General features: G+C 42.7%; 1 protein-coding gene across 4 annotated transcripts in view; it reads right to left on the reverse strand.

Annotated features, from left to right (window-relative positions):
- WDR37 (WD repeat domain 37) overlaps positions 1 to 26,198 on the reverse strand; it is a 303,743-nt gene that overhangs the window by 17,133 nt on the left and 260,412 nt on the right. For all 4 annotated transcript variants that reach the window (XM_073629902.1, XM_073629901.1, XM_073629900.1 and 1 more), the window contains one exon: positions 780 to 914. In XM_073629902.1, coding sequence (XP_073486003.1) covers positions 780 to 914 — 135 coding nt within the window. The remainder of the gene's footprint in view (positions 1 to 779; positions 915 to 26,198) is intronic.

Here is a 26,198-nt window from a genome sequence, read left to right on the forward strand (position 1 = left end):
ATATATGTATGTATATATATATATGTGTGTGTGTATATATATATATATATATATATATATGTGTGTGTGTGTGTGTATGTATATATATATATGTGTGTGTGTGTGTGTGTGTGTGTGTGTGTGTGTGTGTGTGTGTGTGTGTGTGTGTGTGTGTGTGTGTGTGTGTGTGTGTGTATATATATATATATATATATATATATATATATATATATATATATATATATATATATATATATATATATAAAAACACACCTATACCTCCCTAGAGATGGAGAGAAAGAGAAATGTAAAAGCATGAACTGTGTACAAGGCTGCTGCTTTTCTTCTGTTCAGTCACATTCTATTGAAGTCCATAAAGAAGTGTGGGCTGAGTTTGTACATGCAGAGCTGTGATCCTCGGTAATACAAGAGGCTTCTTCTCCTGGGCTGTCGGATTGTGTCTTAAGAACAGAGTTTGTTAAGAAGGTAAAGGCATGTTCTAAGGACTTTTCCTTCTTAAAAGACTTGACATTTTCTGTCTGAGTGATATAGAACAATTTTTTGCTTCCTTGCTGTATTCTTTAACAGGTAGGGATGAAAACAGTGATATACGTGTGTGGAGCGTGCAGCAGGGAGAAAATACTTTGCATGTTCATCAAAAAAACATCCAGCAACCACAAATAAATCACACGAAAGAGCTATGCCAAATGTTGTTCTATTTAATCAAATACAATCTTTGCAAAATACAAAAAATACACTTGCATGCTGCATATAATTTAATAAAAACATGTTCCTTGTACCTGTTTACAGCAGAGTCTGTACGAATAGTAGCAATGGGTGATCTCATGTTCTTTAAATCCCAGACTTTTACTGTACGGTCATCACTTCCTGACACCACATTGTCCCCCACGGTAAATACAGCAGAGGTCACAGTGCTTACAAGAGAAAAAAAAAAAAACACACACATTAGTAATAGGTTAGTATGTAGCAAAATATTTTTGTTCCCTTCTATTCAGTAAAGCATGGATACTACACCCTTAAAGTGCACCTGTGTACAACGACTGACCTCTGTAGCGTGGCATCATCACGCACGAGACGTCTCTCGGGACAGCAGCCCGTGGACTTTCGTAGGCGGCAAGGTGTGAGCTGGACACTATCCTAAGCAGAGATACTGACACAGGACGGTGCAGCGAGACGTGGGTATTTGGAGTGATATAGCACGCCGTCACATACAGCCCCGCCTCCTGGCCCGGGTACTTTGATAGACAGATCACCCCGTCAAATGCCGGGATGTGTGACGTATATCAAAGTACCTGGGCCAGGAGGCGGGGCTTTAGGTGACGGCGAAAACACACGGCAATTGAAATGAAAGCTGTAACAGCGATGTTCCCCACTCTCTGATGATCTGGCTGGCAATCCTCTTCCTCTCCTCTCTTCCCCTGCACAGGTGAGGCTGCATTGATGGACACAGGTAGGCTGCACTGATGGGCACAGGTAGGCTGCACTGATGGGCACAGGTAGGCTGCACTGATGGGCACAGGTAGGCTGCACTGATGGGCACAGGTAGGCTGCACTGATGGGCACAGGTAGGCTGCACTGATGGGCACAGGTAGGCTGCACTGATGGGCACAGGTGAGGCTGCACTGTTGGGCACAGGTGAGGCTGCACTGTTGGGCACAGGTGAGGCTGCACTGTTGGGCACAGGTGAGGCTGCACTGTTGGGCACAGGTGAGGCTGCACTGTTGGGCACAGGTGAGGCTGCACTGTTGGGCACAGGTGAGGCTGCACTGTTGGGCACAGGTGAGGCTGCACTGTTGGGCACAGGTGAGGCTGCACTGTTGGGCACAGGTGAGAATGCATTGTTGGGCACAGGTGAGGCTGCATTGTTGGGCACAGGTGAGGCTGCATTGTTGGGCACAGGTGAGGCTGCATTGATAAACACTGATAAAGTTGTTGTTAATATTTATTTTTGTAACTTAATTCTGCATAAAACATTTAGAGCCCTTTCACACTGGGGCAGTTTGCAGGCGCTATTGCGCTAATAATAGCGCCTGCAAACCGACCTGAAAGTGCCGCTGCTTTCACACTGGAGCGATGTGCTGGCAGGACGGTAAAAAAAGTCCTGCCAGCAGCATCTTCGGAGCGGTGAAGGAGTGTGTATGCTGCTCCTTTACCGCTCCTGCCCATTGAAATCAATGGGACGGCGCGGCTATACCGCCGGCAAAGCGCCTCTGCAGAGGCGCTTTGCGGTGGTATTTAACCCTTACTCGGCAGCTAGCGGGGGGTAAAACCGCCCCGCTAGCGGCCGCATACCGACGCTAAAACGCCGCTAATAATAGTGGCGTTTTACCGCCGACGCCGCCCCCGCCCCAGTGTGAAAGGGCTCTTAGGTGTCATTTCATGAGATAATTTATGAGGGCGTGTTTAGGGGCAGGGCAGGGTAGGGATTGGGTGGGGCAACTGGTGGCGGGTAACCCTTAAGGCCTGGCTAGTAGCTCGGAACTTGAAATTGTGAGCCCTGCCATAATACACACCATGTTTGGAGGTCAAATGGCACTGCACATCACCCTAAAAAAAACATACCAACCGTGAAGTTTGGAGGTGGGAATATCATGGTGTGGGGCTGCTTTTCAGCATACAGTACTGGCAAACTTCATATCATTGAAGGAAGGATGCATGTAAAAATGTACCAAGACATTCTTGATAAAAATCAGCTGCCATCTACCAGGATGATGAAGATGAATCGAGGGTGGACATTTCAGCAAGACAATGATCCCAAACACAAAGCCCAGGAAACTCTCAATTGGTTTCAAAGAAAGAAAATAAAGCTGCTAGAATGGCCCAGCTAATCACCTGACTTTAATCCAATAGAAAATCTATGGAAAGAACTAAAGATCAGAGTTGATAGAAGTAGCCCACGGAATCTTCAAGATTTGAAGACTGTGTGGAAGAATGGGGCAAAATCACACCTGAGCAATGCATGCGACTAGTTTCTCCATACAGGAGGCATCTTGAAGCTGTCATTACCAACAAAGGATTTTGTACTAAGTATTAAATACATTTCAGTTAGCGTGTTCAATACTTTTTCCCTGTGTCATTCCATTTTAATACACAAAATTTAATTCCTGAACTTTGTTTTGGTTTCTTTGTATGTTTCTTTGTATGTATGGATTGCTTGGGTTGTTACCAACATGTGCTGAAAATAGCCAATAGCACCTTTAGAAGTATATTTACCTAGAAAAATGGTGACGTGTTCAATACTTATTTTAACCGCTGTATGTTATGGAATTCCCTCTATTGTCCCCTGAATGATATGGTAGTCTGTACCAGCACTAAACATCGTTATGTGCTAAAAGTCACTGGATTGTCCAGTCCTTGTGAAGACCACTCCAGCTACGATGTGCCCATGTCTGGCCAGCTCTAGTGATCTCTATTGCCCCGTACACACGGTCGGATTTTCCGACGGAAAATGTGCGATAGGACCTTGTTGTCGGAAATTCAGACCGTGTGTAGGCTCCATCACACATTTTCCATCGAATTTTCCGACACACAAAGTTTGAGAGCAGGCTATAAAATTTTCCGAAAACAAAATCCGTTGTCGGAATTTCCGATCGTGTGTACACAAATCCGATGCACAAAGTGCCACGCATGCTCAGAATAAATAAAGAGATGAAAGCTATTGGCTACTGCCCCGTTTAGAGTCCCGACATACGTGTTTTACGTCACCGCGTTCAGAACGATTGGATTTTCTGACAACTTTGTGTGACCGTGTGTATGCAAAACAAGTTTGAGCCAACATCCGTTAGAAAAAATCCTAGGATTTTGTTGTCGGAATGTCCGATCAATGTCCGACCGTGTGTACGGGGCATATGTGTTAAGACTCCTGTGCTACCTTAAAAAGAAAGTTTTACTTTTTTTTGGAATCAAATGAAAACCTTCATTAGAATCTGTGTAGTGATGATGCTTTTGAGGACTGGATCTGAAGAGAGCATTATCTGGCTGGCCACAGAGATATCTGCCAAGTCAATGCTCCCATAATAAAGTTATTCTGTTTTGTGCTTAAAAAATACAGTACTACATTTTTACTTACACCGACATGGTCCGATTATCACAAGCAATACCCAAACTGAGCTATGTATGTACAGCCCCAGATCTATGTTAAGATCAGATCTGTATTTCCACAAAGAGAAATAGGCACAAAGTTTCAAGATGAAATTTAGCCTACTTAGAATGCAGGGGAAAAAAAACCATGGCACATTTTCTGTCCGAAATCATCACATTAATTCAGGTTTGTCAGCTTATCCTTCCAGTGCATTTGATTTCCTGACACATGCCTTAGCAGGGGTCATGAACATCTATTTCGGTGAATTTTGTAATTTTAATTTAAAATGTCAGTTGTTTCTGTCATTTCCCCGGTACTGCGGGAATTTGATTTCATGTTCCATTCAGTCTGCTGATTAGAGATTAGCACTATCCAGGTCACAAAGGCCCAATTTACGCAAGCCCTCTTAATTTAAATTGACATCAAATTAGGTTCTAATTAGGACGGACCATACTGCATTAATGAGACAAAGTTGCTTAATGTAATTTCAGAGTGCGGCAACATTCCTCGTAAAATGATATGGCACCTAAATCCGTTCTGCTGTCCATTAACCCTTTCACAAGCAGACTAGTACACACATTACAATTGACCCTTGAGCCCTGAATAAAACTATACTGAAGCTTTTAATAAGGATTTGAGTAAAGAAGAAAAAAAAAGAAAAAAAGAAACATTGCAGTAATTAACTTGTCTGTCTTTTCTCTCAAGCCTTAAAAAATGCTTTTTATTCCTGTAGAATACTGTAGACTTAATTTGCATACTAGAAACAAGTTTTATATGCAAAAGTACACTTCGTACATTTTCAAATCATAATATGCATGCCAAGTTGAAAGGATCAATCTGGTCAATGATTAATAAATAAATCTGGTTTAATGGAATAGCAAGAAAATGGTTTTAAAAAGAGGAACTACTGAAATTATTGTAAACCTGTTGAAAACTTGGTTAATTCAGACTGGGCATATGAAGAGTAAAAAATGAATAAGCAGAGGATACCTCTAGTGAACAGTGAAAGTCAGAACAGTCAGTACACAGGGATATAGAAGATGAAGTTATAGCAAGACTTCATTGTTTTCTGCATAAGGCAAGTTTAGCCTATTCTCCTCCTGAGCTGCCTAGACATTAGTGAAATTTGGAGTTTCCTTTTCCCCTAGATCTTACACAGTGAGGTTTCACCATTTTCAATAAATACATTTCTTCTAAAAACATCCTTGCTAGGTCTTCTTCAGCTTGCACATGTCCTTCTGCAGCTCCACTTATTCCTATGGGGAAGTCATACTCTGCAGGAACACTGGAGACCGACATGAGTATGGCTCTCCATAGAAATTAATGTAACGGTAGCATGCATGTTCAGAATGATGAGGTCTTGATAAGAATGTTTTCAGAAACAAGGCTGTGTGGCACCATTAATTGTTCAATGAGCAGGTTGTGGGTATTTTCTTGACCAAGCTGGCCTTTGTGGACGTGAGGACCAAGCACCTTACTGTGCAGTCTGCCAGGGTTAATAAAAAAAAAATTAAAAATACAAATCCTTAGGCAGGGGTCTAGTGCCATTTTATCTTTATTTGCTTGTCAAAAGATCATCTTTAGGAAACTGCACTAAAGATATGATACAGAAACAGCCGAGATTTTTTTAAAGGTATGTTGTGAAGGGAAATCAGTCTTCATATGAAGAAAGAATGATGGTTTCATGCAACCTTATATCTACAAGAAGGTATCTCAAAACGTTCCTATATGACCTAATAGCTCAGGTCAGTAAGGTCTGATTCACACCAATGCAGGTTGCAGTTGATGCATATTCCAGGTGCATTTTGCATTTTTCAATACAAGTTTTTGATCCATTGAAGTCTATGAAACCAAAGGCACAACCTGCTGGTCTCTGGCCTTTTTCATAAAATGAACAGATGTGATCGTGACCTATAGTAAACCATGTTAAATGGACTGTAGTGCATTTCAGCAAAACTAAAAACGCACTAAAAAAAATGCATAGGCGTAAACCAGGCCTTACAGAGGTTCACAGTCCAGATAAGACCGTAGGATACAATCATGCATCTGCATGTGCAATGGAGGAGCCACACGTCTTCGACCCCGAGGTTTCTGCAGCTGTGGTTACATGCAAATCTTAAATTTGCCTGTTAAATTCAAGTTGGTTCCTACCTCTTTCTGCTTACTAAGTCTCTCTATTTGTTCTTTACAATGACTGACAGCTACCACACTGGTCAAAAGGAAAACTTTGGAGATGGAAAAGTAGTGGGGCTAAGTTTATACAGAAAAAGTTGAAATTTGAAAATAATGCTTTGTGTCATAACAAATGTTTGGTGTTTAACACACACACTTAACCAGACCTTTCATTATTCCAGAGCTTTGCAAGCTGAAATTTTATAGACACTAGATGTCTGATGGCCTGCATCATTCAACCAACTTTCTCTGAGCCCACGACATCCTGGACCTGCATCAGGCTGTGACCCAAAAGTGAAAGGAAAAGCAGCACAGTAATAATATCAATTCACTGTCACTCTGCTTTCTCTTCCCATCAGTTCATGAATTGATTGGCTGCTTGTGCTACTGCTTCTTTTCACACTTAAGCCCTGCTGTACAAGGATAGCAAGAGGCCGACAAAATGTCAAATTCACTGCTTGCATAAAAAAACAAAACAAAAAAAAAAAAACACAAAACACCAAGGCTTTAAGGAAAGCGTTAAGAGCAATCTCTATGATAGGTTTAAGGGTTGGTTTTTGAAGAGCTAACAGATCCAGGTTGGTGTCCCCAAGATTCACAGATAGCTTTACTCTCAGAACTATGTAAGCAACACCCTGAACAAAGGCTTTCACCATGGAATGAGAGGCAAGTGGTCTTGGGGAAAGAAGAGTCCAATCAGACGTTTGATTGTACCTCCTAAGAAGAAAATTCCCTGCCTACACCCTGCAAAGTACACCTTTCAGGTGCGAGGATAGTCCTTGCAAGAGGCACCTTTCCTAGATTTTAGGAGCAGAAGAATATTGGGATCATATAGGCCCCATCTTTTATGACCTGAATTTCAACAGCCATGTCATTAAAACCAGCAAGCATAAAGCAAGGTGGTAACCAGTTCCTTGGCACAGACGAGCGATGTGGAAGAGCCCACAGAAAGTCCACCAAGAGTCTGATGAGGCCTGAGTAGCACATCCACCTGTGTCATTTCAGTGCGTTGGGTAGCACCATAATGCTCGGTTTCAATTCTGTGAATTAGACGGGGAAGGCGTTTCAGAGGGAAAGGCGTATATCAGGCTGAATAGATCCCACAAAGACACCTAAGGGATGCTCTCCTATGCCTAGGGGTTCCCTGAACCTGGAGAGAAACCTCACGGTTCCCAACCTACGACAGAGTGAAGACAGGCCACTCCCACGAGCAAAGACAGGCCACTCCCACGAGCAAAGACAGGCCACTCCCACGAGCAAAGACAGGCCACTCCCACGAGTGAAGCGAGACCACTCCCACGAGTGAAGCGAGAGCACTCTCCAGATTCCAAGCCTGCCTATACTGATGCCTATTGTGAGAATCTGCCAGACCAATGGAAGGAAGGATTGCCACGATTTCAGGGCTGGATTTGTGAGCTGCCAAGCCAGAGATAACCTGGTCCTGGGTGTCAGGTGCATGCGACTGTCTAATAATAGTGTCTTCTCGTCCCATACTGCTATAATGTCAAGTTACAGTGATTTGGAGTGGAATTGAGCATACAGAACTGCCTCAAAAGGAGGCAAAGACCACCACCTAAGCAAAGGGTTATAGTCCCTGGATACCATAACTTTCACCCAAGCATCTGACATGCTTACAGATTAGGTGCTAGCAATGCTGACAGGCATCCCCCCACTTTGATTAGGACTTGTTTGCAGACTTGGAGAGACCAAGGCAAAATGGAATCCCAGGCTTGGACTTCAGCATAGAGGACTGGGAGAAGTGAAAAAACTCCTAGCTTCAAAAGGTAAAAGACTTTGTTTTTCCTTAGAGTGATGATTGACTTAAAAAAATTTGGCAATTTTTAAAATCCATTTCCAGACTCACAGGCATCCACGACTTTCTTTGTGAGGGTCTTAGGCTCTGTTCCCACTAGTGCAACGCCAAAGTTGTGCGATTTCAAGTGCTACTTTGATGCAACTTTACACTCTGGTACTTAAGTTGCAAGAAAGTCACAAAGTAGTGCAGGAACCTTTTCAAAGTTGCTGCAACTTAAGTCGCATAGACTGGAATGGGTTTCATCGAAATACATTTTGTGTGTCCAAAGTCGCATGATAAGTCGCACTAGTCATAACTTTATGACCACTCGCTGAGTAGGTCACCCTTTTGCCCTCGAAACAGCCCTGACCTGTTAAGAGATGAACACATTAGAACTCTGAAGGTATGTTGTGGTATCAGGCACCAAGCTGAGAGGGTCTCCAAGGATCAGACTTGTTTTTCCAGCATATCCCACAGATGCCCAATTGGATTGAGATCTTGAGACGGAAGCCAAGTCAATACCTCAAACGCGTTGTTGTTTTCCTCAAACTATTCTTGAACTATTTTTGCAGAGTGGCAGGGAGCATTATCCTGCTGAAAGAGGCCACTACCATCAGTAAAAACCAGTTTCCATGAAGGGGTGTACTTCGTCAGCAACATTGCTTAGGTATTTAGTATATGCCAGTAACATCCACAGAACCCAATGATTTCCAGCAGAACATTGCCCAAAGCATCCCACTGCTTCCATTGGCTTGCCTTCTTGCATTGTCTTCAACAAAAACTCTCTGCCAAAAACCACCAGTGCAGATTTCCTTGATGAAATCCACGCTATGAATGCCAACATAGCGTGGAACCTAGCGCTATATGGAAATTGTTGGTGACAATGACACCACTGCTGAACAACTCTGCAAACAACAGAAATGGGTGTTCCTCTTGGAAAATAATCGCATTTAGGAAAGCAGTAAAAAAGTGCAGGTTGAGGGCCACGTACCTGGCTGCCTCTACCGTGTAAAGCCAGACATCACATAGATGGTAAATGTGTTTGGCAAATTAGAAAACCCTTTTCTGCCACAAATCACTACATATCCCTTGGCTTTAAAAAAAAAACAAAAAAACTTTACTTTGCATTTGGGATGTACTGTGACAACTGAATTGTAACCACTAACACAATTATTGCATTTTTGATCACCATATGTGCCAGATCTGCGTATGGATTCCGAAACGCAAACCAATACATAGGTAAAGAAAAAGAGAATGGGAAAAAAACACTCACACAATTTAACACCGAAGGATGGTTTTAAAGGAATCCTGAGTCAACAATGATTTTCAAGCCAAATCAATTTGCATATAAATGTTTAAGCATTATTTCCTTCACCGCTGTTCAGCTGGAATACAAAATTCTTTTCCTTGGGACCCCGAGAGCAAATGTGATCAGTTCTTTACATCTGGCACCCATTTAGAAAAAAGTATGAGGGTTAACCAGAGGTTAGATCACAGATAAAAAAAAATCTGGACATCCAGTGGACCATGTCTTAATGGAATGCTATAAGACATTAGGATTTTAATAACTCAAAGGTATGACAAGCAATGCAGATCAATGGGGGAGGAAGTCAGAGAGGCAGCCTCTGTATAGGCTGGAGACTCTTTAGGCAGCAGGTCGCTCTGGGAGTTTGGTACGATGCTCCTCTCCTCTGGAAAAGATTCAGACTCTGCCAAACCCCAGCAAAACTCATTTATCTTGTCGTAGGGAGCAGCCGAGCATGTACTTCCAGCTGACAGCGTGGCACTTTCTCACCACACACCACTGCCCGATCTGGAACATTCTGCTCCCTCTGTGGGTCTCAATCAACGGAAATACTGTGATGCTAGCACTCCTCATTAGGACTAACAGCTGTCTCCCCAGTCACACAGAGACCGAGAACTGTTTTGCATAACAATCTGCTGAAATTTCACATACACAGGGAAACAAAAAAAAATAAAAATATGATGGGAAGGATGCTGGACCATGAAATGCTGATGCAGTATGATCAGAGTTGGCATTAAGTCTCAAAATTAACTATGCTCTTCCCGGCAAACGTCTTAAAAGGTGTTGATGACAAGATCTAACTAGACAAGTACACCAATAAGACACCTTTTGAGCATCTCCAAAAATTGCATGATACAAGCGATGCCTGAAGGAAGCAACATCTCGTTATCTTTTGTTAATACTCTCAGCAAGGTACTGGTAGGAGAAGAATCCACACTCATGCTGGCTTTCTTAAATGTCAACATTAATCCCCTATGTTCTGTAAAGGAGCACAATTAGGTTATTGGTTGAGGCTTTACCAAGAAAATGTCACTGTGCTGCACACCAAAAAAAAAAATTTACAAAGCTCACTTATTACTGTAAAATGAGAGAATGAGATACCCAATCATCACTTTACCAGGAAAAAATTACTGTGACAACTTCTACCCTAGTTTTTGTAAATTTCTGATGTCTCATTACAGCTCATTCATATAAGATTAATTTTTTAGCAAACTCTGGAGGAACCCTAGAGTTGAGAATGGCTGATCTGGATTAATAGCAGTAACACAATTCTCTAGACTGCAGTTCTAGGCGACCTCTTCTTTACCTTGTAAGAACCAGTTATATTAAAGTACAACACACGTTCTTCTTTTCCTCATAGGGAGGTACAGTAGTTATGCGAATGACAAAAAGTTTAAATGAATAAAACGCTTGAACCAAGTGACAGGAGCTAATTAGTAACTTCACATCAAAGGACAAATCTCATCAAAACACAAGCTCAAAAAACCATCCGTAAAATGGAACAGGGGTATATCTGAACTCTGAGGACCAGAAGATATTGATTGGACTAATAAAGCAAAATTTGAATGAAAGATCTATGGTAATGAGGCAATTACTGGCACCACTGATTCAATGGAAAGCTGTTCAGACATGACTTCTGAATAGCTGTCAACATTTTAAAATACATTTTCAGTGACGAACTGCATCATATGGAACGTTTTCTACTACTGAAGCTTGCGTTAAGGTAAATAAGGACTCTGGTCCATGGCAAAAACAGGATATTTCCTTCAAATGAAGAGCTGCTCAAATCTGGGAAAACCTCTAAAAGGTTAGATAAATGCCAGGTAGCCTGTAAAGTGCTGTCTATATACTCAATCGACTACATCATTCTGGTGCACAGCACAACAGTGCATCACTGGAGCTGAGACTCTTCTTTGTTCAGGCTGGAAAAGCTTTGAGGTGATGAGGCTTCCATGCAGATATTTACAACTTGCATTTGTTCAGCTTTGTATGAGATATGAGGAGGACTCCAAGTCTTTCCTACCCAATATGCAAATTGTTTTTCTAAACTTTTAACTGGGGTTTTTTAATCTTCACACCAAAGTCATATTGTGAAAACGAGGTATTTAGAAGGAAAGTATAGTGTAGTATAAAGGAGCACCTATCAAGGTTTTTTTTAACATGACTGCTGCAAGTACAGTATAAAGTACCTCGCACCCATCAAATACTAGTTCTGGTGACCGAGGGATCCCAAAGGGATTCCCTTAATTTAATCTGTTTGGGATAGGAAGTGAAGGGAAATCTCCGAAACGGGACACACAGATGGTGAAAAAAAAAAAAAAAATCCGACAGGGTTTATAACCCTCCCTTTCTCTATCCAAAATGAAAATAATAAGTTTTACCTATAGTCCTACTTTAACATCAAGGTTTTGGAGGTTCCTGCAGATACATCACCTCATAAATTCAGCAATTTCCTAGAACAGTAGCTTTTGAAGTGACTTTCACATTTTTTTTTAAATAGATTTTATTTATAAATTTTTTCGGATTTTTCAACAAAGCGGACAAATACAGACAGTAAAACCGAACACAAAACCAACACATTTGGTGCAGGGGAAAGCACAGAAACCGTTCCAGAATCAGGCAATTCAAAGCAAGCATCAGAGTCTAAATCTGTTGTCTCCAAACTGCGGCCCTTTGCTTGCCTTTTTCTGGCCCTTTTTCTTTTATGCCTTTTTCTGGCCCTTCGACGTGGTTTCTCCCACTGATACAAGGCATGATTTCTTCAACTAACACTGATGAGGCACCATTCCTTCCACTGACACCAACAGTGGGGTGTAATATCCCCCACTGACACCAACAATGAAGCATTGTTTCAATCCACTGACACAAACAATGGGGTACAAGTCCTCCCACTGACACCAACAATGGGGCACTATTCCTCCTCCTACTGACCACAGGCGTTATGTATTTTTTTTATACTCCCACAGTCGCTGGGGCTTTTTCTAGTCCCACTGGCCACAGTCCATTCCCCCTAAAGTCTGAAGGACAATAAACTGTTTGGAGACCCCCTGGTCAAAATCATAATGTAATTAAAGTAATACTGAGAAAAAGGAATGAGGGATTGGGGGAGGGCGATGAGATCCCTCATTCATTTCTTTCCTTTGCTGGGAGAACTATAGGAATCCAAAAGAGAAAGGGCAATACTGGACTTAAGAGGAGATCCAACCAGCGGGACCCTACCTAAGAGCGTCTGCGGATGGCCCTTCGCCCCATAGTTGGTTAGCAAGTTTTTCAAAAGAAAACAAGTCCATCAAGTTAAAACATTCATACTTCTACAAAAGGAGGGGTATTTGAGACCCACTGGGGGACGAACACATTCTGTGTGCTGCAAAAAAGTGCTCTCAACAGGGCTGTGAAGGAGTACTGTTGGAATCTAATTTGGAGAAATCATATGAACCCATTAGTAGGTCAGGAGATGAAAGAGTTAGGCTACATTTACATGGCAGTTTATCTGCAGCCCGGGATGGCCCTTGGCAAGTATCAGTAGGCACTGCTTTCACACAGTGTGTGAACAGCTGCAACTGTCAGTCGCAGCTGTAAAATTTGTACTCTGTACAAATCAATGGCTGGTGCCTCTGCTGTTCACATGTAGCCACTCAACTGAGCGATTACATGCAAAAAGATCCTACGGCCAACCCTGAACCCAGTCAGTATGTGTCAAGAGTCGGCATTCTGCAGAGTTTTGGCTACACACAATGTGGATGCAGTTAATTGGCCAGTTTGAATGCAGCCATAGCAGAGTGCTGCTGCATCCAGAGGCGGTGTAGTAGCTATTAGCAGGACTGGGCGATTATCTTAGCACTGTGGGTACTTTATCCTCTTTCTTTTATCCTTATCATCTCAAAAATATATCTTGTGCAAGGTTTTCATTTTGCATAAATTCTCAATGGCAGAATCAAATCAAGATTACATATATAATCATTCACCGCCTTTCTATTTTCAATGGCACTTAAGAAAGATGTCATGAAAGGCACCTTATAAATGATGGACACATCTACCTGTTCGAATGGTAAAAGTGATCAGTGAGAGGCTGACTTTGCTCATCTATGGCAGGCAATTCTATCTCAGACAGCTACACAGATTCCAAAATGTCCCATAAAATAAATGAGTTGTGACAAAAATTCTAATGGAAAAATGAGCGACGCACATTAAAGTGCCAGCAAGTGAAAAGCAGATGGCAAAAACAGGGAATTGTGGGAAAGAGATATCAAATTAAAGTCAGAAAAGAAGAGAAGTAAAAGTACAGGAACAAAAATTAATTACTGAAACAAATGGAATGGCCTTTTAAACTGATCAGGAAAATAGAGCATATAAAATCTTATGTGACTTTAACAGAAAACCATTTTTTTGCATATGGAATCTCAGAATTCCATTTTTAAAGTGCACCTGTAAATGTTTATTATTCCCTGAAGAACTAAAGTTTAATACAGCCCTCAACAATAGCGCCCCCCCCCCCCCCCCCAAAAAAAAAGCTTGCAATCTAATGCCTGAAAAGTAATGCCTGAAAAGTAGTCAAATTCATACAGGATTGCACGGCTCTCAGCACAGAGACTGCGCTGTCAAAGACAGCTCTTGGTTCCCCCTAATGAGCAGTAGCTGGCTGGACCAGCTCCAAAACCTGTGACCACTATGACAGGCAATCACAGTGGTCACAAGATCTCCAATCCTTCCTGCCCCTGGGCGATCAGAAGTTTTTAAATGGTCGCCAGGGCGGGCGGGAGGGGGATTAAGGAACACCTTGAATATTTTATTTGGGCAGAGCAGCTAATAATTACCCAATGAGACTTTTGGGGATCCAGCAGTGAAAGATTCCCCTGATCCCATTACTGCAGCCTTCGTTCCCCATATGCATCATTCTGTCCCCTGCTTAGTTAATGCATTCTAGATGGCAAAATGCAGAGAATGAAGTTATAGAAGTGATGATTTAGTTAAAAAAAGCTGAGATTAGAACCGGCTAATATTACATGCTGGGAGAAGAGTGGGGTGTGTGGAGGAGTACTCACAGGCTTAACAAAGGGCATGGATGCAAAACACTACCATATCATTATTAAAATTTGTATTTGCTTAAAACAACTCACTCATTATGCGTGCAACAACTCGCGCATAACAGTATATATATATATATATATATATATATATATATATATATATATTAGGGCTGTGGAAATTAAAGATTAATTCCTCGATTAATCGTTAATTGTTTTGATCGGTACTCACCTCTCCGCCTGCTTCCGGGTCTTCAGGGAGTTCCATCAGAGATCCGGTGACGTCACGGACATCGGCGTCACCGGACTCCCCCCCCCCCCCCCCCAAGTGCCTCCGTCTACCAACGAAGGGAAGGGGGGAGGAGTCCGGTGACGTTGATGTCCGTGACGTCACCGGACAGCCTGGACAGTGATGGTAAATATGGATGTGGTTAACTGGGCTCATTCAGTGAGCTAAGTGTAGGCAAATTTGATAACCAAATTTGACAGTCAATATACTAGATAAGTTTTATAACTAAAATTAAACTTTTTACATTTTTCTTAAAGTTTAATAAAAAAAAAAAAAAAAAAAAAATAATTACTTACGTCAGTTCTACAGTTTGAATTTAAAACGTATTTGTGTGAACTGTGAAGTTAAGTCATGGATTGTGGAAACTAACTAGTGTCGGGTGATTGTATACCACATTTACCACTGACTAATGCAGAGTTGCAATGCAAGGAGATCAGCTAAAAGTAGTTGGATCTGTATGTGCGTTATAATTAATCGAAATTAGTCGATTAATCGATTAAAAAAAAAAAAAAAGATTAATCGAACACGAAAATTTTAATCAGTAACAGCCCTAATATATATATTATTTATTTAAAATGATACACATACAGTATCTCACAAAAGTACACTCCTCACATTTTTGTAAATATGTTATTATATCTTTTTTCATGTGACAACACTGAAGAAATTACACTTTACTACAATGTAATGTAGTGAGTGTACAGCTTGTATAACAGTGTAAAATTGCTGTCCCCTCAAAATAACTCAACACACAGCCATTAATGTCTAAACCGCTGGCAACAAACATGAGTACACCCCATGTGAAAATGTCCAAATTGGGCCCAATATTTTGTGCGGGAACCATTATTTTCCTGACTGCCTTAACCCTCTTGGGCATGGAGTTCACCAGAGCTTCACAGGTTGCCACTGGAGTCCTCTTCTACTCCTCCATGACATCAATCATGGAGCTGGTGGATGCTAGAGACCTCTACCTTCTGTTTAAGGATGCCCCACAGATGCTCAATAGGGTTTAGGTCTGAAAACATGCTTGGCCAGTTCATCACCTTTACTCTCAGCTTGTTTAGCAAGGAAGTGGTTGTCTTGGAGGTGTGTTTGGGGTCGTTATCATGTTGGAATACTTCCCTGCGGCCTAGTCACCGAAGGGAGGGGGATCATGCTCTGCTTCAGTTTGTCACTGTACATGTTGGCATTCATGGTTCCCTCAATGAACTGTAGCTCCCAAGTGCTGGCAGCAGTCATGCAGCCCCAGACCATGACACTCCCACCACCATGCTTGACCGTAGGCAAGACACACTTGTCTTTGTACTCCTCATCTGGTTGACGCCACACACACACTTGACACCATCTGAACTAAATATCAATATAAGTTTATCTTGGTCTCATCAGACCACAGGACATGGTTCCACTAATCCATGTCCTTAGTCTGCATGTCTTCAGCAAACTGCGGGCTTTCTTGTGCATCATCTTTAGAAGAGGCTTCCTTCTGGGACAACAGCCATGCAGACCAATTTGATGCAGTGCGCAGCGTATGGTCTGAGCACTGACAGGCTGACCCCCCACCCCTTCATCCTCTGCAGCAATGCTGGAAGCACTCATACGTCTATTTCCCAGACAACCTCTGGATAGGACGTGGAGCATGTGCACTCAACTTCTTTGGTCGACCATGGCGAGGTCTGTTCTGAGTGGAACCTGTCCTGTTAAACCGCTGTATGATCTTCGCCACTGTGCTGCAGCTCAGTTTCAGGGTCTTGGCAATCTTCTTATAGTCTAGGCCATCTTTATGTAGAGCAACAGTTCCTTTTTTCAGATACTCAGAGAGTTCTTTGCCATGAGGTGCCATGTTGAACTTCCAGTGACCAGTATGAGAGAGTGAGAGCGATAACACCAAATTTAACACACCTGCTCCCCATTCACACCTGAGACCTTGAAACACTAACAAGGCACATGACACCGGGGAGGGAAAATGGCTAATTGGGCCCTTTTTGGACATTTTCACTTAGAGGTGTACTCACTTTTGTTGCTAGTGGTCTAGACATTAATGGCTGTGCGTTGAGTTATTTTGAGGGGACAGCAAATTTACACTGTTATACAAGCTGTACACTCACTTCTTTACATTGTAGCAAAGTGTAATTTCCTCAGTGTTGTAACATGAAAAATATTTATGTGAGGGGTGTACTCACTTTTGTGGGATACTGTATTATATATTATATATATACACATATACATATACACACACACAAATCAGCTTTAAACAGAGAGAGACAGAACTTCATAATGGGAATGGTTCACTAGAACGCAGTTCTTTGCCATTTGCAGCCTCTGACTCAAACTAGTTCTTGTCTACAAAGAACAAATCTGGGCTTGTATTTGCTGGCGTAGCATACAGAACACCTCGTTAGGTAAGTATACCCGCAGGAACTGCTCACTCTCTGACAGGGATGAAGACGTTCTCTGCACCCAAATACAATGTTTTTTTATTTTTCTTCTTTTAGTTTCGGATAGAGGGGCAGAATTAGGGCCCTTTCCAATGCTTCACTAGAGAGATTCCCTTCCTTTCTGACACAGTGACAACAGTTTCACCAGACAGAAGGGAGGGAAAACCTGCAACACGGACACTGACAGGAATACTGACAGGGGTTTCTGGTCTTCCCTACTCTAATTAGAAAAAAAAATGTTCATTTATGTTTTGCTGTTGGCGACTTTCCCTCACTTCCTGTCTGGCGAAATGTCATCAACAAGGCAGGAAGCAGGGGAAATCGCTATTGTTAGCCATACACATTCGATAAACTATCAATTTCTTTTACTATCTTTGTTATTCGATAGGAATAATCAATTTATAGTCGACAACCCATTTGATCATTTTGTCACACACACACACACACAAGGAAGTGGATTTCGATCATTATTTAAGTGACCCTTGTAAAGTATCAATCCCATCTCTGTCTCCACTATGTAATCTCATAACCTGATTGATCAAAATACGATCATATTAAAGGACATAGTATCTCAGTGCTGCTGATCGATGCAAAACTAAATATGTCCTGTCCTGGCTATTGGCCCAGTCCGATCAAATCCAATCCAAATTCAGTCTAATTTGATTGTAAGGGAAGTTATGGCTATTCAATTGTTTGAAGATTTGTACTGGACAATAAAATCAAAAGTATGTCCGACCACCATTGGGCTCACCATATACTACACAATCTGATCTAGTTTAGAATTACAATGCAGTGCAAAGGTCTGTCTGATTTGCTACATATTAAATAGGTTGTTTAGGCTTGTATTCATATTGCATAGTTTTGGTAAATCTATAGCAGATTGTACAGAGATTGTGTATGGCTTAATGGCGTCGCAGATAGCAGTGCACACATTCCTGGACTTCTAACCTCTCTCAAACTCTGTCCAAGATTAAGAAAAAAGTTTAGGCTGAACATAAACTTTAATTGAAACCAGTTGCGGGGAAGACATATATGTTAATGCCTGTTCGCTCTCTGATGTCCCTACATGCCAAAAAGTCATTACAATATTTGCAGTTTGGCTTAGCAAAGCTAAACAGGTAGGTGACCGTTTCTAGAGTCACATATGGTACCTCTGATTGTTCATCTAACTAGGTGTGCAGAATTCTCTATGTTGTGTCCTACAGTGCCAACTTATTGATTCATTTCAGGTATTATATAGCACTGACAATTTACGCAACACTTTACATATATATTGTACATTCACATCAGCCCCTGCCCTCAAGGAGCTTACAATCTAAGTTCCCTAATTTACATTCCTACACACTTCTGTTTAGATGAGGAAGGCGGGAAGTTGTGTCAAGAATGCTTGCTACGCCTTCTGTAGAAGCATCCTTCAAGGATGAGGCACAATCTGGGGTGCAACTTGCTATGCTCTCTCACTCATTTTGTACCCAAGGTAAGGAGCAAAGAAACGCCTTTTTAAAGTGGTTGTGAAGTATTTTTTTTTTTTAATTAAAATATTAAATGTGCTATATTTACCTGCTCTGTGCAATAGTATTGCACACAGTGACCCCAAACCTCTTCTGTGGTCCCACACTGGCACTTCTGGCTCCTCCTCTTCTCCATGTGCCACCACAGGAAGCCGCTTCCCATGGGGGTGCGCGTATGGGCTCGCTCCCAAGCCAGGCTGTGTCCGTCCATAGACATACAGTGGGGACGGAAAGTATTCAGAACCCCTTAAATTTTTCACTCTTTGGTATATTGCAGCCATTTGCTAAAATTATTTAAGTTCATTTTTTTTCCCCTCAATGTACACACAGCACCCCATATTGACAGAAAAACACAGAATTGTTGACATTTTTGCAGATTTATTAGAAAAGAAAAATTGAAATATCCTAAGTATTCAGACCCTTTGCTCACTATTTAGTAGAAGCACCCTTTTGATCTAATACAGCCATGAGTCTTTTTGCGAAAGATGCAACAAGTTTTTCACACTTGAATTTGGGGATCCTCTGCCATTCCTCCTTGCAGATCCTCTCCAGTTCTGTCAGGATGGATGGTAAACGTTGGTGGACAGCCATTTTTAGGTCTCTCCAGAGATGCTCAATTGGGTTTAAGTCAGGGCTCTGGCTGGGCCATTCAAAAACAGTCACGGAACTGTTGTGAAGCCACTCCTTTGTTATTTTAGCTGTGTGCTTAGGGTCATTGTCTTGTTGGAAGGTAAACCTTCAGCCCAGTCTGAGGTCCTGAGCACTCTGGAGAAGGTTTTCGTCCAGGATATCACTGTACTTGGCCGCATTCATCTTTCCCTCGATTGCAAACAGTCATCCTGTCCCTGCAGCTGAAAAACACCCCCACAGCATGATGCTACCACCACCATGCTTCACTGCTGGGACTGTATTGGATAGTTGATGAGCAGTGCCTGATTTTCTCCACACATACCGCTTAGAATTAAGACCAAAAAGTTCTATTGTGGTCTCATCAGACCAGAGAATCTTATTTCTCACCATCGGTGCCTTGCCACAATTCTGTCTCTGAGCTCTTCAGGCAGTTCCTTTGACCTCATGATTCTCATTTGCTGACATGCACTGTGAGCTGTAAGGTCTTATATAGACAGGTGTTTGGCTTTCCTAATCAAGTTCAATCAGTATAATCAAACACAGCTGGACTCAAATAAAGGTGTAGAACCATCTCAAGGATGATCAGAAGAAATGGACAGCACCTGAGTTAAATATATGAGTGTCACAGCAAACAAATACTTAGGACCATGTGATATTTCAGTTTTTCTTTTTTAAATAAATCTGCAAAAATGTCAACAATTCTGTTTTTTCTGTCAATGTGGGGTGCTGTGTGTACATTAATGAGGAAAAAAATGAACTTAAATGATTTTACCAAATGGCCGCAATATAACAAAGAGTGAAAAATTTAAGGAGGCCTGAATACTTTCCGTCCCCACTGTACACAGCGCAACTCAGCCCCACCCCCATTCTCTGCTCATAGGATTTGATTGACAGCAGCCAGAAACAATGGTTCTCGCTGTTGCCTCTCCGTCTTGTGAATGCAAGGAAAGAGGAGAGAGAGGAGAGAGCCTCTAGAGAAGGGCACAATGCTTCAAGTGAGAACTTAAGTACAGTGCCCTGAAAAAGTATTCACACCTCTTGAAATTTTCCACATTTTGGCATGTTACAACCAAAAACTTAAATGTTTTTTATTGGGATTTTATGTGATAGCCAACACAAAGTGGCACATAAATGTGAAGTGGAAGTAAAATTATAAATGGTTTTCAAATTTTTAAAAAAATAAATAAATATGTGAATAGTGTGGCGTGCCGTCCAGCCCAAATGATCTCTGCCTTCGCCTTGGTCAACATCACAGAGACTATCTCCTGCGTTCCTGTTAAAGACTTGCTTGGCTGACATTCCTTCTGGCTCCAGATCCTGCTTGCTGTTGCACTACGCTGATCCCTGGCTCCCCCGACTTTCTGGCTTGTTTTTGACTATCCGTTCCGGTTACCGAATTTTGGCTATGTTTTGACTAACGTTTGTTCTATTTACTTTTATTATTAAACCAGTGTGATTTAACTGTACTTCCGTCTCGGTCTGATTCATGGTTTCTGACAGATATAAACAGGGCCAAGGATAAATCCAAGGAAAAAAACAAGCTTACTTACCGACCAGTTCGAAGACAACCAAATAAACCTGTCTAACAGTATGCGTTAAAAATAGGATTTTTATAACAGCTTACCTGTAAAATTATTTTCTTGGAGTACATCATGGGACACAGAGCCTTAAGTAATTACTTAATGGCTTATAGGTCACCTTCAGGAGAGGGACACTGGTATAACCCAATTCAGGAAGTTCACTCCCTATATAACCCCTCCTCCTTCCAGGAGCACATCAGTTTTTGTAGCATAGCAATATACTTAAACCCCAAAAAGAGGGGAGGGACCTTTGTGTCCCATGATGTACTCCAAGAAAAGGATTTTACAGTTAAGCTGTTAAAAATAAAAAAAATCCTATTTTCTTTATCGTACATCATGGGACACAGAGCCTTAAGTGATTACTTAATGGGATGTCCCATAGCAATGCTATTTGAGGGGAGTGAGAGACAACCCGCAGGGTACCCACAGACTTGAGGACATATACTGCTGCCTGCAGCACACTGCGCCCGAAGGCGATATCCTCATGCCTCCTTCATCCACCTGATAAAATTTTGTGAATGTATACACTGAAGACCAAGTTGCGGCCTTACAGATCTGAGCCATGGAGGCCTAGTGACGCACTGCCCAAGAAGCACTAACCACCCTGGTAGAGTGCGCCTTAACTTGAAAAGGGGGAATCTTACCGCTTAAATTATAAGTTTGAATTATAACTTGCCCAATCCACTTAGCGACAGTGTATTTCGACACTGCCAGTCCTTTCTTAGGACCCTCTGGCAGAATAAATAAGACATTAGTCTTACGAATCTGAGCAGTTGTCCTAAAATAGATTTTCACTGCTCTCACCACATCAAGACAATGTAGTGACTTTTCTTCCCTGGAACATGGTTTTGGAAAAAACGATGGCAGGACAATATCTTGGTCCAGGTGAAAACCTGAAACCACTTTTGGCAAAAAGTCTGGACGAGGGCGTAACACCACTCTGTCCTCATGAAAAATCAAATATGGCTCTTTACAAGAGCGAGCAGCCAATTCCGAAATCCTCCTTGCTGAGGATATAGCAACCAAAAATACCAACTTCCTTGTCAGAAGGATTAAGGGAATATGTTGTATCGGTTCAAATGGCTGTTTTTGCAACATAGACAAAACTAAGTTCAAGTCCCAAGGGTTCAAGGGAGGTTTGACTGGCGGATTAAGTCGCATCACCCCTTGCATAAAAACCCCAGACTAAAGAATGTGTAGCAAGTGGTCTTTGAAATAAGACCGATAAAGCACTCAAGGCCAATTTCATCTCTACCCCTAATTGTAGAAAGGCAAGAAGTCTGCCTATGATATATCTCTGAGGATGCCAACCCTTGGATTCACACCAGGAAACATAAGCCCTCCAGACCCTATAATATATAGTTCTGGAAGCTGGCTTCCTTGCATTAATCAGGGTAGAGATAACTGACCCAGAAAGCCCACGTTTCTTTAGAATGTGGGTTTCAATAGCCAAGCCGTTAAATTTAGAGACTGTAAGGAAGGATGGAATATCGGTCCCTGTGAGAGCAGATCTGGCCGTAGTGGGAGGGACCATGGACCCTCCACTGCCATCTTTACGATTTCTGAATACCATGACCTTCTGGGCCATGCTGGTTGGTGAAACCAGAATTAGCGGCTTTCTTTCCAGCTTGATCCTGCAAAGAAGTCGAGGCAGCAACTGAGTAGGGGGAAATGCATTGATCAGTGAGAACTGATCCCACGGGGTCACCAACGCATCCGTACCGCATGCGAGTGGATCCCTTGTTCTGGCCACAAAGTTGACTAACTTCATGTTGAACTTGGACGCTAGAAGATCTACATCCGGAGTCTCCATCTTTGGCAAATAGTCCAAAAAATGTTGGGGTGAAGAGACCATTCCCCCTGCAATAACTGCTGGTGACTCAAATAGTCCACCTGCCAATTCTCTACTCCCAGAATGAAGACTGCCGAAAGGCACTGAACATTCCTTTCTGCCCAAGTTAGAATATGGTTCACCTCTCTCTGCGCTGAGAGACTCTTGGTGCCCCCCTGGAGATTGATATAGGCCACAGCTGCGGCATTGTCGGATTGGATCCTGACAGGACAATCCCATAACCTGAAGCCCAGGCCTTCAGAATCAGACGTACTGCCCGAATCTCTACGATATTGATGGACAAGGTTCTTTCGGCTCTTGACCACTGTCCCTGGACAGTTGTCTCTTCTAGTATCCCCAGCCTGAAAGGCTGGCATCTGTCTTTACCACTTTCCAGATAACTGGTCTGAAGAATTTTCCTTTCAGCAGATTCTGGGTTAGTGACCACCAAATGAGGCTTTGGGGCACTTTTGGGGACAGCCGCATTGGCAAGTCTAAAGCTTTAATTGTTTCGTTCCAAGTAGACAGGATACTGTTTTGCAACAATCTTGGCTGGAACTGGGCATAGGGAACTGCTTTGAATGAAGCCACCATCTTTCCTTGCAACCTCATGCAAAGGCGAATGAAGGGATCGCCTTTTGACCTGACCATCCACACCAGCTCTCTTATGGAGTTGAGCATTGCCTGAGACAAGAGCACCTTTTTCGGGGCTGTGTCTATGATCAGAGCCAAGTACTCCAGCCTTTTTAGCGGTATTAAGGAAGATTTCTCTAGGTTGAGAATCCAACCCAAACTTTCCAGGTAACTGGTTGAAATGCGTACGCTTTGCTCCAAACGAGCCACAGACTGGTCTATTAGCAAGAGATCGTTTAAGTACGCCAAGACTGTTATGCCCTGCGCCCTTAACCTGGCTAGAGGTGGGCCCAGGACTTTTGTAAACACCCGGGGTGCTGTAGCTAGCACGAAGGGCAGGGCTACAAACTGGAAATGCTGCCGTTCTACCTCAAACCACAGAAACCTTTGGTGAGCGGGAAACATAGGAACATGCAGATATGCATCCCTGATGTCGATAGAGAAGCCAGAAGTTCTCCTACTAATAGGACAGAAACTACTGACCTGATCGTCTCCATGCAAAAGGAGCGGATCTTCAGGAACTGATTTAGATTTTTTAGATCTAGAATGGGTCTGACATCTCAATTTGGTTTTAGTACCATAAAAAGGTTTGAATAAAAACCCCAAACCTTGCTCTTTTGTGGGGATCTGTATGATCACCCCCTGAGATATTAATCGGTCTAGTGCCTGAAACAGAGATAGTCTTTACTCTGGATCTTTGGGAGCGTTTAACCTCAGGAAATGAGACGGTGGAAAGTCCCAAAGTTCCAGCCTGTACCCCAGGAATTCCAACCTTTTACCTGTTGGATCCTTAACCACTTGTGCATTGTCTACTGGACAAGTTAGACTTTTATTCATACTGGAAATCGCAGCGTCAACTGGTGGTACCTTCCATTTTTTAGTGAATTTCTCCTCCATGGGATAGAGAACTGAAAATCTCTTTGGAGGGAGAAAATGCTTTTCTGGGTGATCCCATTCAGCAAGAATAAACTGTTCAAGTAATGCATGCACAGGAAAACGCATGCAAAGGCTGTGACGGTTTTAAAGAACCCAAAGAAGAAATCAAGCTTTCAGGAGACTCCATAAGGGGTAGCATGAAAGTAGAACGAACCATCTCCATAAGAGAGTGTAATCAGCAACTTCTCAGATTGTGAGGCTGAAAAAGGTTTATCTACCGTTGTTTCCTCCACAGAGGAATCATTGGTTTGTCTTTCCTCCTGATCGGCTGAGGGTAATACCTCATCCTGTGCCCACTGTTCCCCTCGCAAAGGGTCTGAAGTGGGGGAGGAGGGTCTAGCACGCTTCATATCCGTTTGAATGGAGGATGTGATTAAAGCCGCTAATCTTCCTTCCAGGCCCTGCAGGGTGGAGGAAAAAACATCTTCAGTCATGTATACAGGGGCTGAGATGTGAGAAGCAGTTGCACCATCAATTTGTTCCAATGGCTCACCCTGGCTTGCCATAATTGGTATTTCAGGTGAGGATGACAGCATGGAAATAAGACTGAAGATCCTGACACCTGGGGGTGAAACCTTTGGTACCTTTTTGGTCTTTGTGGTGTCTTTTTTGGTACGCATATTCCTAAGCACAAAAGCAAAGGCACTATTAAATTGCACTTAATCGCTGAACATGGTCATGACAGTAAAGCCGCTATTAAGCTCAGCCTAGTGCTGGGAAAAAAAAGTCTTCCTGTATCAGGAATGCCACTTGCCACCCTTCCGTGCCCCACAGCTCCTGTGTCTGTGTGCAGCCTGCTTGCTCCTCCTCCAGCTGTATTTTTATTTCCTGCTTGCCTGCTGTGCATCCTTGTGGGCGTTGCACGGCGCTGCGCTTAGGCCTCTCCCCCTCCGTACACCCGCCCCCCTCTTTCGTTTTTGAAAATGTTCCCTCATTCACACACGGGCGGCGGGGGGAGGGGGGGTATTACAAGGGGGGTACACCGCTGGTGTTTCCCTAACCCCTGGCCCTGGGGGAGAAAAAAAAAGCATTTTGGCAGATCTCTTACCTGAGAGAATCCCCCTGCGCAAGCTGCTGCGGCTACACACAGACTGACACTGAGCTTTACAGTGAAAACATCAGATTAAGCTATGTGCATAGACTCCCTCTAGTGGAGAATTAAGGCTTGACAACATTTTTTCCCTTAAAGAAGAAAGCATAGGTGGACTTTACAGTTCCTAAGTTTCTTCCCTTACCTTTTCCCTGTCACAGGATTTGCTGAATTAACAGACAATCCAACCTTCACCCATCACAGCGGGCTGCGTTTAGCAAACCTTTAAGGACCGGGTCCCTTTAGTTTAGGGTTCCACTCCCTTGGACCTATAAAAAGCACCCCACCAGGAAAGCTTTAGGTAATGTAGCATGACCAAAGCCCTGGGTCCCGGGGTCCAGCCCTACAAAGAGGCATTACAGGCAAAACCTCGTGCTTTGGATACGAGGCCCAGGTACTATCCACTTTGACCTCAGTGGCACTTTGGATGGATCTAGTCTATGGAGGCTATTTAAATCCAGCATGGATCCCTCCTGGAGCTCCTCAGAGCACATCTTCACTCGTGACCAACACCTTAGACACTGGCGAAAAAACTGATGTGTTCCTGGGAGGAGGAGGGGTTATGTAGGGAGTGAACTTCCTGGATTGGGTATACAAGTGTCCATCACCTGACGGTGGCCTATAACCCATTAAGTAATTACTTAAGGCTCTGTGTCCCATGAAGTACGATAAAGAAACAGGGGATTAGTCTGCACGCATTTGCAAATGCATGCGTAAGCCACAGAGCCTCGTCACAGCACCCTGGTATCTGTGGTCCCTAATAGAGGTCGACCGATATGGGTTTTTCTCTGGCCGATGCCGATGCCGATATTTAGAAATCGCGGTGGCCGATGGCCGATATGTGATGCCGATTTTTTTGGGCCGATATATTAGGCCGATTTTTTT

Source organism: Aquarana catesbeiana, linkage group LG05, assembly GCF_042186555.1.
Source record: "Aquarana catesbeiana isolate 2022-GZ linkage group LG05, ASM4218655v1, whole genome shotgun sequence".
Lineage (NCBI taxonomy): Eukaryota > Metazoa > Chordata > Amphibia > Anura > Ranidae > Aquarana > Aquarana catesbeiana.